Source organism: Vicia villosa, linkage group LG7 (assembly GCF_029867415.1).
Source record: "Vicia villosa cultivar HV-30 ecotype Madison, WI linkage group LG7, Vvil1.0, whole genome shotgun sequence".
NCBI classification, from domain to species: Eukaryota; Viridiplantae; Streptophyta; class Magnoliopsida; order Fabales; family Fabaceae; genus Vicia; species Vicia villosa.
In genome coordinates this window covers 130040942-130057141 of record NC_081186.1, presented here as the reverse complement: position 1 = coordinate 130057141, position 16200 = coordinate 130040942, and the positions used below count along the sequence as shown (strand labels likewise).

The 16200-nt window shown below is 37.7% G+C and overlaps 1 protein-coding gene across 1 annotated transcript; it reads right to left on the bottom strand.

Annotated features, from left to right (window-relative positions):
- Positions 1–2590: 2590 nt before the first annotated feature.
- Positions 2591–5969, bottom strand: LOC131620187 (uncharacterized). Its single transcript, XM_058891194.1, has 2 exons — positions 5898–5969; positions 2591–3874 (listed from the first exon to the last, which is right to left on the bottom strand). Exons 1-2 carry the CDS (start codon positions 5967–5969, stop codon positions 2591–2593), a joined length of 1356 nt encoding a protein of 451 aa, XP_058747177.1.
- Between the last annotated feature and the right edge of the window lie 10231 nt (positions 5970–16200).

The window sequence follows — 16200 nt, the reverse complement described above, 5'->3', positions numbered from 1 at the left end:
AAACATAAAACCCAACTCCCATGTGTTACATATGACCAGAGCACAAGTGACTACTTAGTCACGACACCCTACTAGAGATCTAAATCTCGACGCTAATCCTCCTTCGAAGCGTTACTATCCATGAAACCTGCACGTTACCAACAAAGGATAACATTCAAACAGAAGCGTCACTATGCATGTTCCAGGAACTTACGGATCGAAACGACATCACCAATGAATTCACAGCATCCTATTTGGTGGATCTGGACGCTCTTGTTCCTTCATTATCACGTTTTATGAGCTTTAATTTATTTTCCAAAAATTGCAGGAAAGATCTGCAAGAAAAGTGGCAGCAGAATTCATAGGAAATTCCGCAGGTACAAAGGAGGAAGAAGATGAATAGTATGGTGGAAGCATTGACTACACGCGTGGACGGTTGGCTCTATGCCATTGGCTGGTCAACATCGTCGTTTTCTCCCTCCATCTCTCATTCGTCAGTCAACCATTAAGCAAAGTCTCTCTCCTCTTCCATTGGTGGCGCCAGCGATAGTGGGGTCCACGTTGACCCCCCATTGAATTTATGTTTTTTATATTTGTTATTTGTTTGATATTTTATTTGCAGCGAGTTAAAATAGCACAATTGGTAAATGGCTTTGGCTGGGGAGTGGAAGTACCTGGGTTCAAGTCCTAGTATTGTAATATTTTTTTTTAAAATCAATTAAACATAGATCCAACGTATGCAGCTACGCAGGAGTATGGTGTACCATCATGCCTCAGCCGTTGATTCATCCCGAAGCCATATCTGAAGGCCCAGAACACGCTAGCCTACCATGCACCAACAGGACGCTGGTGCAATGGATCATTCGCCCCTTTCCACTCTTCTCCCAGGTTTTGTCTTTATCCTATTATTTTTTATTTGTTCTTTTTTTTTTCTTTCTTCTTTAATTATCCTTTTGTTTTGGTTAAATAATAACTTTAGGTTTTAACAAATTAAGCTAATTAGAATTAACTTGATTTAATTAGGATTAACCTGATTTAATTAGGTTAGATAACTAATTTTAGGATTAGATTAATTGTAGGTTATCTTAAAAATTAATTATAAGTTAGTAATTCAATTAATTTTTTTTGTTTGTTTTAGGTTAATTAAATAATTTTAGGCTAATTAATTTCAGAGTAATTTTAGTTAAACAACTTAGGATTAATTTTAGGTTTCAGTTTAGCCTTTAATCAAAACCATGTGACTATCAGTAATGTAAGGGTTGTCCATCTAACTGTAAGTTTAGGTTTTACCCTCTTTTTTAGCCATAAGGCTTTAACCATGTTTTTCTAAACTTATCCTTTTATTGGCGAATTCTCTTCTCATCTTCCACTCCCTTGATTGTCGCATGCCTTTAATTTTAATTATATATTTTATTTAAATTTCATCTTTTTATTTTATTTGTATTTATTTATTTAAATTATCTGCCTTTATTTAATTTTTGTTTTTATTTCACTTCTGCTTTAATTTTTGCCTTTATTTTTGCCTTTTTATTTTCGCGCTCCTTTCTTCCTCTATTATGTAACTGCCCCAAAGCCTTGTAATAGCTGTAGGTTTATTTTCTGCCTTTTAAATTCTGCCTTTGTTTTTCTACATTAACAGGTGTTTATTGTAATAGCGTAGGACCATTAAAACGGTGTTTATTTTTTGCCATGGTTAGTAATTTAGAGAGTGCAAGACTATTAACTGAATATAGATCACCTAATGTACAAGATAAACGTCATCAAAGTTAACCATGTGATTGTGCACTCACACACCTTTAGGGTAATCCCTCTGGTTGCCTTGTTGCCTTATACTGTTGCCTTATTGTTGCCTGTTGCCTCTAATTGGACTAAATAGTCAAATTCCCTCGATTCCGAGGATACCTTAGCAAATGCTGCCTTCGATTCTAAATCATCATAGTCCCTCCGATTTAAAGATCATGGTCCCTTAGATGTTGCCTACGATAAAATGATCTTGTCCCTCGATGTTGCCTCGATCAATGATGATAGTCCCTTCGAATGCTAAGGTATCTTTACATGTTGCCTAAATGACTATTATATCCTTCCCTTAGACTACCTGCCCTCTTTATGGTAGGGGCAGTCTTGTGGCGAACGATTATTCTCGATGACCCGCACATCCAATTGAAAGACTTCCTGCCCTCTCATGGTATGGATAGACCCTTTCGCCCGAAAGACTTAAAGAACAAGACAGACAAACTTATGGTAGGTAGTTCTCAATTGCTTGCTCAAATTCAAATCAAACTTTCAATTTCTTTTCACACCCCTTTTCAAACAAATTCAAAAAGACTACGCTTATTTACAAGCTAAAGTTCTTATTCAAATTTCTATTGACACACTACTTTCAAACAATTCAAACATTCAAAAGTGAGCTACGCAATTAAGAGCCCATGGAAAACCATGGATGCAAAGGGTGCCTTACACCTTCCCTTTGTATAACTTACCCCCCGAACTCAAAATCTTTTAAAAAAAAGGTCTTTTCCTGTTCTTTTAGCCTTTCTGATGTTTGGATAAAATAAAAGTCGGTGGCGACTCATGCTTAACCGCGACATTTCGATAAAGTCAGTTCACCGTATTACACTATGACTTCAGCCTTACTGGCTGATGATCCACTCTTGGATGTCTCACCCGATGTCATGACAATGTCTGGGACATGCGTTCCCTGAAACAATTTATAATGGAGAGACAGAGCACTTTCCCTTTTGCAAATTGAATCAGTTTCAACCAAGATGCCAGGATGCTGGTTTAAGATGATATCACATATGAGAGAAGGAAATGCTATAGGGCCTTTTACACTATAGCTACCAGCATGCTTCATGGTATGCTCAAAAATGTAGGTATCGTAGTCAAACTTTGCTTTTGTACCAACAACATAGATAAATCTTCCAAGAACAGTTGAGACAGTAGACTTGTGATTTGTTGGCACCCAATTAGCAGCCCCAATCTTGTGCAGTATTGCATATTTCATGCTTAGTTTACTAGCAGATAATTTTCCTTTCAATGGCCAGCTCCTGACTTGGTTTGTAGTGATAACTTGGAATACCTTGTTATCAAAGACTTTAAGCTCAGGTTGACCTTCATCAGACCTTCCCAATATGTTGTTGATCATAGTGGACGAGAAGTTAACACATTTTCCTCTTACAAACACTTTTCTAAATTCCTTGGATCTTTTGTTAGCACACTCTTCAAAGAGGTTTACTATGAACTCTTTGACCAGCATTTCATAGCATTTACTCAGATGGACAACAATTTTGATTAGGCCAACAGCCTCAATCAATTCCATTATGTCCTTACAGTGACGCACATTTAGAGCCAATTCCCTCTCAAGGGCCAGTCTCTTTTGATACACAAAGTGGGAGGATACATTGTCAATGGGAACTTTAGGAACACTCGCAGCAAGCTTGCTAGTTGTGGATTTCTTCTTTAATGGAATGTCATGGACATTCACTTCAACATCAGACTCATATTCTTCAACAGCTCTTGCCTTCCTTTTATTTGGAACAACCTTGCTCCAAGATTTTGAGGGACCAACTCCAATACTTTTAGTTCTGCTTTTTACAGGTCCTGCAGAGGTACTCTTCTTCTTGACAGAATCTTTGGAAGGGCTTTTAACCGCAGCTTTCTTCACAGGAGAATTCTGAATCACAACTTTATCTTTTCTCCTAGTCATGAGTATTTCGGATACACTAGGGTTTACAGTAGCAAGCAAATCATTGTCAGAGTACTCATCTAAATCCACAACATTTTCACCTGTTCTAGCCTTTGCCCTTGGACTATCATCAGCCTCAGAGTTTCCGATGTCATCGACATCCTCCGTGACATTGATGTTATAAGCCTCTTCTTGAACCTCTTCATTATCCTTCTTGTCATACCCCAAAATTTTCCCGTCTCATTTCCACTTTCAAACTCAAGCCAAGGTTCAAGACTCAAAGGTCTGACCTAAGGCACACTCTCCTAAGCAAAGATCTCCTGTATTAGGGTTTTGCATTCTTTGAAGGAAATTGACGAAGAAAGGCCTACAAAGGGTTTCATATGACTCATGATGTTTCAAAATATCCCCATGACAAATTTCAAGCTTGAATTCCAAAGATTACTCAGGCAATTGCTCAGATAGTCAACAATCGACTAGTTTGACCTAAAAGTCAACTGGGGTCAAAGTACAATCAAAATTCCTAATTTTTGGTCAACATCCTCATTTTGAAGTATCATTCATCATTTTATCAAGGATTGATCATGATTCATCAAGGAAAGTTCAGAAATCAACAAAACTCAAAGTTTCTAAATTAGGGTTTTTTGACCTAAAAGTCAACTGAACTTTGACCAACCATAACTTTCACATGGAACATCAAAAATTTTCCATCCAAAGCTCATTTTGAAGGAAATTGAATTCTCTACAACTTTGTGTCTCACATGCCAAGGCTAAAAATTCTTCATTTGAGAGATATGGATCAAAAGATTATAGGTCATTTTTGAAAGTCAACCAAAAGTAGTTTTTTGTCAAAGCCCATATCATCAAGATAAAATCTTCAAATGGAAAAAAGTTTCCCAAGTGGCTTGTAGAGGACATCTTGAGGTTTTCAAAATGTCCTATAACTCCTCCATACCTTAGAAATTGAGGGAGATATGCCTTGTCAAATATGGACAATTTTGAGAGAAAAATGTGAAACAAAAAGGCTTCAAATTGGATTTTCTTGCAAATGGACTCAATCTTTTTTGATTAAATCTTGATCCTGAAGTTACCCAAAGTACCTAATCTAGTTTCCACGAATTATTGAATTTTATATAATATTTATATGGATTTTTATTCATTTAAAATGTAATATAATTCATATAAATCAAATAAAAATCAAATATTTTGATTAGGATATATTTTCAATCAAATTCAATCATCAATTAAACAAAATATTTGATTTAAATTCATGGAAATTGAGATTGGTACAAGAAAGAGCAAATTGGCTAGTTTTAGAAAGATTGAAAAAAAATCAAATTCCATCAATTTCCAATATCATGATTCAAAGAGATCGTGTACAAATTTGCTACCCTAATTCCATCTCCTATAAGTACATAACTTGCACAGATCACTAGGGTACGAAATTCTGCAGTCAAACATGACCTTCAAGCTTCAAAAAAATAAAGAAAAAATCCAATTAGGTTTCTTGCTTGCAGAAGGTTTCAAAGGGTTTTAAGGATTCAAATAGGTTCCTGAGGCTACTCTGAAGCTAACCAGATCATTGCACGACATCAACACCCCCAATTACCTCCATTGAGCCACGGTTTGTATGAATTTAATTTTTTTCGATTGCTTTGATTCATAATGCATAATCATGTTTTGAGTGCATAATTTTGTTTATTATGATGTGTGGAATGATTCCTGGTGATTAATTTGTTGAATGTGTGCATATACCGAGTTATGCCATTGTTAGAAACTAGGGTTTGGTTTTAGGGCTTTCTGCTACAGGTACTTTTAGGCCAAATTAAAGCCATAATTGAGTTCGTGAGGTCCAGACGAACTCAGTGGCAGCCTCGCGAAACATTTTTGTGGTGTTTGCATGCATTTGTAGAAGCAGGTTTTTAGCTATGGAAGGAACCGTCGCTATAGGTCGTTGCAGGACCTAAGACGAGGCCAGGGGTTGAAGATGAATAGGTGTCACTCTCATATAGGTTGGGCTGCGCGCGCGTTTTTTATTTGAATCAATGGATCCGGTGCTTTAAGACGTATGCCGGTTTGGTGATCCCTCAGCGTGTTAGCCTTTGGATGGATCTCCCCTCTGAGGAACCTCCAGCTCCTAAAGATCTCTTGCTGAAACAAAGAAGGTTGCTCGCAAAGTTCCGACAACGTCCTCTTATTGAACCAAAATGTGGTAATCTCTCAACCTTTAAACCTCCAAGTTTTCATTTTCTAGAACTTCTTCAATATCAGGGGCTTGCTGACCTTGTAGCTGATTCTGGTCCATTTTACCCGGACGCGGAAAAAGAATTTTATGCTCATTTTCATATTGAACCTGGTTGTATCCTAACATCTAAGGTTCATGACACTACACTTAGGCTGACACTAGAAGAATTAGGAACCATTCTAGATGTTCCTTCTGCTGGGGAAAGAATTTTACCGGGTTTCACTCCAGAGTCTCCGATTTTTGAAAATTATGCCAAAATGGATTATTTTTTCAGTATAGCTCGTATCTCCCAGGAAGAGTTGTAACGCCCGTAAATGTGTTTTTCTGTTTAGTTGTGATGTTTGTTGTATTTTCCTAAATTTTACCGTTTTTGAGTCGTGTCAGTCGGTAAATATTAATTATGTTAATATTTTACTTATTACTTTCCATGTGTGTAATTATTATGTTTTGGTGTTAATTGGTTAGAATTAATGTTTAGTAACATTTGGGCCAAAATTGGAATTTATGAGAGTTGAGTGGGTGAAAATGAGAAGTAGAGAAATAGAAAGAGTTATAGAGAGGTAAAATATATGATGTCTTAGAATAGAAGAGAAAAAGAGATATTTTAGAGAGAAAAGAGAGAAAACTTGTGAAGAGAAGAGAAAGAAGAGAAAAACAAAGAGAAGAAGAGAATTGTAGAAATCCAAACCAAGCTAGAATCAAGATTAACCAAGGTAAGGGGGTGAATCTAATTTATCTTGAATGTATGGTTCCTATAGTTTTGTTTTGTTTTTATTCTTGTTCATCCTATGCTTGACCAACAATGGTAGATTATGAGTTTTGTGAGCTTTGAAGTTATGAACATGATTTTGTGGTGTGTATGTGTAGTATGATGATAGATATCTTTATTGATCATGTTTCATGTTTTCTTGCATTAGAAGGAAAAACTAGGTTATGAGAAGTTTAATGATGTCAACCATGCAAAGTTGGTTGTTTATGTTGCATGATCACACTTTTATGTTGTGTTTGTGATTTGTGGATGTTTAGAATGATGTATATGTGTTAGAGTAAGGTTTATAAGAGTCTGGGTGTTGGAAATGGTGATTTTTAGGTTTCTACGAAGCTTAGGTCGACCTACACAGAGGTTTGCGTCGACCTGTGCAACCTAAAAGGCAAAAATCTGGGTTTTCTGATGAATGCGTCGACCTATTGGGTCAGCGTGCGCATACCGAGGGTGGCAGGAGTTCAATGCATCGACCTATGATTTCCATGCGTCGACCTACTGCTTTTTCCAATTTTTGACAGATTTTGTAACGGTCATAACTTTTGATCCGTAACTCCGTTGTTGACGCCGTTTGAAGAGTTATGAAGCTTATTGAGTATTCTTTATGATAAAGAGGAGTGTGTTGGTGGTTGAATGATTTTTCATAAATGTATTTTTGTGAAATGATATTTGATAATCAAGTATGTTCTGACGGTATATGTATGCTGTGTGAATTTGAACGCCTGAGTGGCAATTTTGGTGATGTATCCGTGTGGATTAATATGACCGGTGTGATGTGGATATGTGACCGAGTTATATTATTGTTGTTGTTGTTATGTAATCGAGTCGTTTGTGTGCACAGCATAACATTTCAATATGTTAATGGCGGAATGCTGTTAACAGATGGCCTGCGGGCATTGGTTACCAGTAGGAGCTTAATGCTCGGTAACGGTATATTAGCCTGAGTGGCAAGAGGTCATCAGTGGGAGCTACATGCTCGATGACAATAGCCTGCGGGCTTCCTGAGTGGAATAAAGTCCTAGCATAATGCTTGGCAAGGTGTATTTGTCATAATGACAAGGAGGAGTTTACTCCGGATTTGGTACCACATGCATATGCATAGTCGAGTCTCATTCATCATCGTTTGTCTTTATAATTTATGTTATCATTCATGTGTCGCATTACTTATATATTGATTGTGGTTGACTTAGTGGATTACTTTGTTGTATGATTCTTGATGATACTTGTTGACATTACTATATTTATCATGCTTTTTCATTATAAATTATATTCTCACCCTTCTTCTTTAATGTTACCTACTTGTGGGTAATATGCAGGTGATCCGCAAGTGTAGGTTCTCTTTTAGTAGTCGTCCGTTTTGGTGTCGTCCGCTCGTGATACGTAACACCTAGGGGGATCGAACACTTACTTTATAGATGATGTTTATAGGATCCTTTTGATGTATATTTGATCCTTTGGATGTATTCATATTATGTATTTTGGATACCTTATCATACGTTGTATTTTGGAGGAATGTTGTGGATATTCTGCTTACCGATGCATATATATAAGTATGAATACTATCAAGTGTTTATGAGAATCTTTCCTCTTTGATTATTTGTGTTACACATCTTTTGCGAGTATGCTATAGTTTTGTGATGTGGTTACTTAAGTGTAATGCCCTAATTGTTTATATGAATTTAATTTTTATACTCTGATATTTGTACCTAAATGCTTGGGTAGAATTGGGGTGTTACAAGATTTCTATGCTCGACGTGCTCAGTACGGTTCATCCCAAAGATTAATCCTACCAAGCAAACAACTTTCTGTCAGTGACCATATGCTTCACTATTTTCTTGCTTACATTCTTGTTCCAAAAAGTTCCAATCAATCTCAAATTGGTGACACTGAGATGCAACTGCTGTTCGCAATCAAAAACCGTATCAAGGTAAATTGGGCATATGTCTTTCTTTATCATATGGATTATCAAAGGAAACTCACATTTGGCCTTCCGTATGCTCGACTCATTTCAAGGATTTTGGAAACTTGCAACATGCGTATCGGGAGAGAACCGGTCAAACCTATGGGTAGGAAACATGTGATAACATCCAACATTTGTGACAAGAATATGGGAATCTTCTGAGATAGTGATGGCCTTTACAAACACCTTGATGAAGCCACACCTCCACCTACTAACCTAATTCCTTCTACAAACCCAACTCCACCTCCAACCGAAGGTTACACTAACGAGTTCCACTACAACCATATGGTGGCAATGGAAGCTCGCTATAACACACGCCTTGACAATCTTCGTGATGAATTTCTTGCCGCTTTCTCCAATGCCAACCATAATTAAGAGGAAGAAGGTGAAGACGAAGGAGATGAGGAGATGCTTGATGATGACCAAAATATTTGATCTATATTTTCTTTATCTATGCTATTTCTTAATTCTTAGTTTAAGTCTTTATCTTTCTATGCTTTTATGTTTAATGTTGTTTCTATGTTGGTTGTATTTTGCTTCTTTAACCAAAAATCGTTGGTTTACTTGTAATGTTTAAAAGTACCTATTGCTTCGTGGTTTCAATGGTAACCATCTATGTCTTGGTAATCCTTTATATGTGTATGATTTACTATTGGTATAAATTTCATTTCTCTTTTTCCCCCATCCTTTTTGATAATAACAAAGGGGGAGAAGAAACTTGTATGTTGTATGTTGTTTGCTCAAAATTTGCAGGCCTTTGTTAAATGACAAATGGACTCACTCCAAATTTTCAAGAGAATCATGGACTTAGGGGGAGTCATCAACATAGGGGGAGCCTTGCATATTACTTAAAGTTCAAACAAAAACAACATTCAAAGCTTGGTTGTCATCATCAAAAAGGGGGAGAATGTAAAAACAAGCTTTTCAATCAAATGGTTTTGATGAAGACAACATGGATATATAACTATCAAGAAAGAATGAGAAAAAGATTCAAAGAGCATTCAATCCAAGTCTCAATATAGCATCAAGTTTCTTAAAACAACTTTTGAAGACTTTTGGAGTTAAGGTATAAACATGTTATTATCTTGATAAAATAGTGCTCAAAATACATACATTATTGCATAAAGTCACTAATTCCTTTCTCTAAAAAATCTTGACATTTTAGAAGTCTTAAGAAACAAATTTTTGTGTCTTCCTTCAGTGTAACCGGTTACGGTTATAGGCGTAACTGGTTACGGTCACGCAGCCAGACTTCCTTTTGCTTCTGGAATTCTTTTTCTTTCCAGCGTAACCGGTTACGGTTCTTGGTGTAACCGGTTACGAAAACGCATTTTCAAAATTTCCTTTTATAACGGTACAACGTAACTGGTTACGGCCATTCTCGTAACCCGTTACGGCTGAAACAGTAGCATTTGTTCATTCATTTTCAGTGCATACGAGTCAGATTTTATTTCACTCAATCATTGCATATTTTCACTTAATATTACTCTTTCCTAGTTAAGACATTATATATACCCTCACTTTCAGATTACATACTCACCTCTTTCATTTTGCAATTATATACACTTAATCTCTCAAATTTCACACCAAGTGCTCTTTGATATTCAAACTTTCACATTGATATTTTTTCTGCATTAGTGTTCCATACATGTCCAGAAAAAATTCATATCATTGATCATAAAAATTGAGCACTATACTATCATTGATAATTGCTTGAAAGGGAATATCAATCCAAGATTGATATATTATTCATCTTCATAAACTCTTGTATCATTCAAAGATATTTTTCTTTTTCCTTACTATCCAGGATTGTTGGAAGTAAGTGTTGTGTTTTGAAGAGGATTGTTCTTCATTCACATTAGTGTTGTTTTGATCTTAAAGGTGTTAAGAACCTTTGATCACCCTATAGGTTAGATAGTAAGCATATGCTTGTACAATAGTTCTAACTATAGTGAAATCTCTTTCGTGTTTGAAAGGGGACTAGAGTACTCTCGGATTGTGAGGGGAACCAGTATATATCCTTGCGTTCTTTACCTTTCCGCATTTTATCGCTTTCATCACTATCACCAAGAAAAGAAAAGAACCATTCAAAAACCTTCAAACACTTAACCAAAAATTAGTAGAATTATTCTCATAAAACCGATTAATTTTTGAAAACCTAATTCAACCCCCCTCCCTCTTAGGCATATCTGATACTTACATTTTCTGCATCAACGGGTTTTGGCCATGTAATCCCCCACCCGAGGCCTTGTAATAGTTAGGTTTTGTATTATTTGTTTATAACTGTGTGGTTAGTAACCTTAGGGAGTGCAAGCCTGTTAATTGAATTAGAATAACTAATTACTAGATAAAATATTTGAATTTAACCACGTGATTGTGCCATACACACACCTTTAGGGTAACCCTTCTTGTTGCCTTGTTGCCTTTATTTGCGAAAAATAGTCAAGTCCCTCTAATACGAGGATACCTAAGCAAAACAAATGTTACTCTCAGTTCATCGTCATAAGATCATAGTTCCCTCGATGTTGCCTCGGTAATGATGATTGTCCCAATTGCTAAGGTATCCTCGCCAGTTGCCTAAAGATTAAATGACTATTCTATCCTTCCCTGAGACTACCTACCATCTATATGGTAGGGACAGTTTTATGGCGAACAACAATCTGCGATCACCCTTCAAAATCCAATGAAAGGACTACCTGCCCTCTTTATGGTATGGATAGCGCTTTCCCATTAAAGTCTAAAAGAACAAAATCTTAACTTAAGGGTAATTGTTTTTAATTGCTTGCTCTATTCAAATTCAAATTTCAAATGCTTTTCCCACTCCTTTTCAAAAAAATCAAATTCAAAAAGACTACGCTTACTTACAAGCTAAAGTTCTTATTCAAACATTTTGAAAACAAAAGTGAGCTAAGCAATTAAGAGCCCATGGATAACCATGGATACAAAGGGTGCTTATACCTTCCCTTTGTATAACTTACCCCCCGAACTCAAAGTCTTTTAAAAAGGTTTTTTCCTGTTTTTTTAGCCTTTCTATATATTGGATAAAATAAAAGTCGGTAGCGACTCTTGCTATCCGCAACATTTCAAAAAGTCAGTTTGGGTGCGCCGGAGCTTAAGGACCTTTAGTTACCCTTTAACCCATCTTGGCCTTTAGGACGTGGTGGGGGGGCTACTCTTGACAAATGTTGAGGGCCTAGTCGCTACCCGATACTACAACTCAGATAGGTTCTTTCTTAAAGTATCATTGCATGATGCGAATGCATCATGTCCGAGGGTGCTTTGGAGGGGCTGACAATTCTGAGTAACTGGTAGAACCCTGTTACTAAATTCACTCTTATCCAGAGAAGTACCTTTGGGAAGGGTACCTCACCTGGTCATACTCCTTGCAAGCCTTAAACCAAAAAAAATTGTTTGATTTGTGTGTATTTGTTTTTCTATGATGCATCATGCATACATGCATTCATAACATGACTAGCCCATTTCAAGGAGGTAAAGGCTTTTAACCATGCTTTGTTGTAGGTCACCTGAACATGGAAATCCAAGTCCGTAAACCTTTCTTTCTCAATTTCAAGAAAGTACCTACTACATTAAGGATTTTATGTGATGATATTACTGGTTCTCTCGTCCTTACCGAGTCTCTCAACAAACTGATAAGTTTGGTACGAACCAAAGTGGATGAAGCTCTCCTCAATACTATGATGCAATTTTATGATCCTCTCCTCCACTGTTTTACTTATAGAGATTTTCAACTGGTACCAACATTGGAAGAGTTTTCTCACATAATGGACAGTCCTGTACCTGATCAAATTCCTTACACAGGTGAAGAAGGAGGTCCTAAATTAGAAGACATTGCTGCTGCATTACACTTACCAAGGTCAGAGATTAATAAGGTTTGGGTTAATAGAAGAGACTATTCTGGGATACCTGTTGACTTCTTATACGAGAAGGCCAAGATTTTTTCTAAATCCTTAAGTATGGATGCTTTGGAGAATGTTCTAACCCTGCTGATATATGGACAAGTTTTGTTTCACCGTTGCGACAAAGTTGTTGATAGGGCTGCTATTAAGATCTTCCTTAGCAAGAATCTTGTCCCCACTCTACTTGGTGATTTATTGCATTCTATCCACGCTCGAGTTTTGAAAAGACAAGGTTGTGTTCTCGGATGCATTCCTCTTCTGCATAAGTGGTTTATTTCGCACTTACCCCGATCAGTGATAAGGAATGAAGAAGGTTTGACTTGGATTCAGAGAATTATGAAGCTTTCCTATGATGACATCATTTGGAATAAAAAAGAGTTTGAGGGGACCCAGTTATTTGATCGTTGCGGAGAATTCCCAAATGTACCTCTTCTTGGTACCCGAGGGGGAATCTCTTACAACCCTATCCTTGCTCGACATCAGTTTGGTTTTGCTTTGAAAGATAAGTCACGCTCCATATATCTTAGTGCAGAAAATTTCGACTATGATTCAGATACAACCGGAAAGAAGGGTCGTTTCATTAGAGCTTGGTCCGAGGTTAAAAAAAGTGGGTATAAGAGATTTGGGAAGAAGATACTATATTCCCTCAGATCTCTATTTTAGATGGATTTATGATCGAGTCGTTGAGTTTGGAATACCATATCCATCTGACACACCTATAGTTCCAAGGATTACTCCTCCAGTTATTCCTGTGGAAGTGGAGCCTTATGTACCCGCTCCGGACGAAGACCTTGCTGCCACTGTTGCTTGCTTAAGGCAAGAAAAAGATGATCTTGAAAAGCGCTTACGTGAGGTTGAGGCTGAAAAAGCAGTGTTAGTGGCTGATGCTAAAGAGCGAGACGGTATGCTTGACTATTTCTCCCGTAAATGGAAGATTGAAGATTTTATCTCTCCGGATAAAATATATTCATGGGAACAAGAGATTGATAGACTTGTTCAGGAAAGGAATGAAATGATCAAAGCTCATAAGGAAGAGAGCATGGGTCTGAAAAGGAAGCTTTGGCTTGAAGATTGATTTCTATTTACTTTTGTTTTTGTTGTTATTTTCAGTGCCTTTTGATGTAACTATAAAACTTATGATGTATTGGTTTTCAGCCGAGTTACTAATTTGTTTTGTTTCTTCTTATTCTTTAAATATGTGTTAAAATCCTTTAATTCCATGAAAACATTGCATACACATACGCATACCATTCATAGCATTGCATCACAAGTTTTTATAATAGGTCTCTCATCTTTCCACTGTTTATTTCAGTAAGGAAATGGATCTCGAACAATCCATCAAGAATCTCCAGGCTCATAATGCTGAGTTCCAAGCTTTGATCTTGAACTTGTCCAAGGGACAAGATGAGCTGAAATCCCTTCTAACTAAGAAGGAGAAGAAGACCAAGAAGCAGGAATGCGTCTTCAGCTTGGGAAGAAGGTTCAGAGGCCCTCTCAAAAGGGCCAAGGAAGTTGAAACCCACGAAGACGACGACGACCGTGAGGATAGCGTTAGCATCCAGACTGATGCAAAGAGTAATGTTGGTTCTGCTAAGCAAGATGATGAAGAAGGAGACTATGACTATGAGGAGGAATACCCTAAGAGAAATACAAGCAATTGGAGGAACGTATGAAGGCTACGGAAATCCAGAAGGTACCCGGGCTGGATTTTGAAGAACTAGGGCTCATCTCTGGAGTCGTTATCCCTCCAAAGTTCAAAACTCTAACCTTTGCTAAGTATGACGGAGTCTCTTGTCCTAAACTGCACCTGAAATCCTATGTGAGGAAGATTCAGTCTCATAATGCTGACAAGATGCTATGGATCCACTTTTTCCAAGAGAGCTTATCTGGAACCCAACTCGAATGGTACTATCAACTGGATGGCGCCAACATTCATACATGGGAAGACTTGGTTGTTGCTTTTTACAAGCAATACCAATACAATGTTGATCTTGCGCCTACTCGCACTCAATTGCAAAGCATGACTATGGGCCCGAAAGAGAGTTTCAAGGAGTATGCTCAGAAGTGGAGAGACTTGGCTGGAAGAGTTCAACCCCCTTTGGCTGACAGAGAGTTGGTTAACATGTTCATGGGTATGCTGACCGGTCCGTTCTATAGTCACCTACTGGGTAGTTCATCCTCTGGTTTTACGGAGCTCATATTGACTGGAGAACATGTTGAGAGTGGTATTCGAAGTCGGAAGATTCGGGTAGGTGCTACCTCTGGTACTAAAAAGAAGCCATATCATGGAAAGAATGAGTCTAATGTTGTGCACAGTCAGAAAGGTCGTAATAAGAATGATCAGAACCAATCTGTTGGGGCCGTCCTAATCTTTGTACCAACACCTCAACAGGCTTCCAGACAAGGGTATCAGCGCAGAACAGACAGACCTAGAAGACAGTTTACCCCGATCAACATGCCTTTGTCTCAAGTCCTGCAACATCTATTGAAGGCTAACTTGATCACCACGAAGGATCCTCCGAAGATTGTCAACACTGCAAATCCAACTTATGATCCTAAGGTTACATGTGCTTATCATTCCAATGCTCCTGGACACCATGCGGACAATTGTTGGGTGTAACACCCCGATATCCGCTGCACGCATCAACCGTGTCGGCCAACCGAGCATGTTACCGGCTTAATCAATACTCCCCCCTTAGGTCCGCTTATCGGCTGCCCAGGAAATATTGTTTTTGCCTTCCGCAGGAATCGAACCACGTACCTAGGGGTTAAGTACGTATTCATAGCAATTCCTGCTACCAATTGACCATATGGTCAAGTGGTAGCAGGAATTGCTATGAATACGTACTTAACCCCTAGGTACGTGGTTCGATTCCTGCGGAAGGCAAAAACAATATTTCCTGGGCAGCCGATAAGCGGACCTAAGGGGGGAGTATTGATTAAGCCGGTAACATGCTCGGTTGGCCGACACGGTTGATGCGTGCAGCGGATATCGAGGTGTTACATTAAAAAGGCGCCTTTTAATGTAACACCCGATATCCGCTTACCCCGCAGTGTAACACCCCATAATTTCAGTTTATTAATTTAATTTGGATTTAAATTAAATAATTGGAATTTTAGTATTTTTATTTGGAATTATTTGGAAAATGGTGAAATATTGACATTTGGGCCTAGAGTGGTGATTAGCAGAAGAGGGGGTGTTGACTAAGCAAGCCCATTATAATATTTATTTTATTTTTCATAAAATAAGGAATTTGGGGAAAAGAGGAAGCAGAAGCAGAAACTGAGTCTGAAGAAAGGAGAACACGTGAAAGTGAGAAGAGCCAAAGGGGAAGAGAACCTTCGAAGTTCGACTCTGAGGTAAGGGGGGATTCTTCGGGTTAGTATTCCTTATGTGATTGTAGGTAGTATGATTGATTAGGATTGTTGTCTAGTTCAATCGTACGTGTCGGGTTTGGGAATTTTGTTAGGTTTTGATAATCTTGTATGAATTGGCATGATTTTGTTGATACTTGTGATATATGATGTTAATACATGTCAATAACTTGTTTGAAATGTGTAATTGTGTGAAAAACAATGATATTTGTGTGTATGTTCGTATGTACCTGAAATTGGGGTATTGGGATATGGTAAATGCTGTCAAAATGGTGA

Excerpts from the sequence above, each read along its gene's own strand:
- LOC131620187 (XM_058891194.1), bottom strand. The coding sequence starts at position 5,969 with ATGGACCAGAATCAGCTACAAGGTCAGCAAGCCCCTGATATTGAAGAA. Across the intron at positions 3,875-5,897 it reads TAGAAAATGAAAACTTGGAG|GATAATGAAGAGGTTCAAGA; the intron begins GTTTAAAGGTTG and ends TATGACAAGAAG.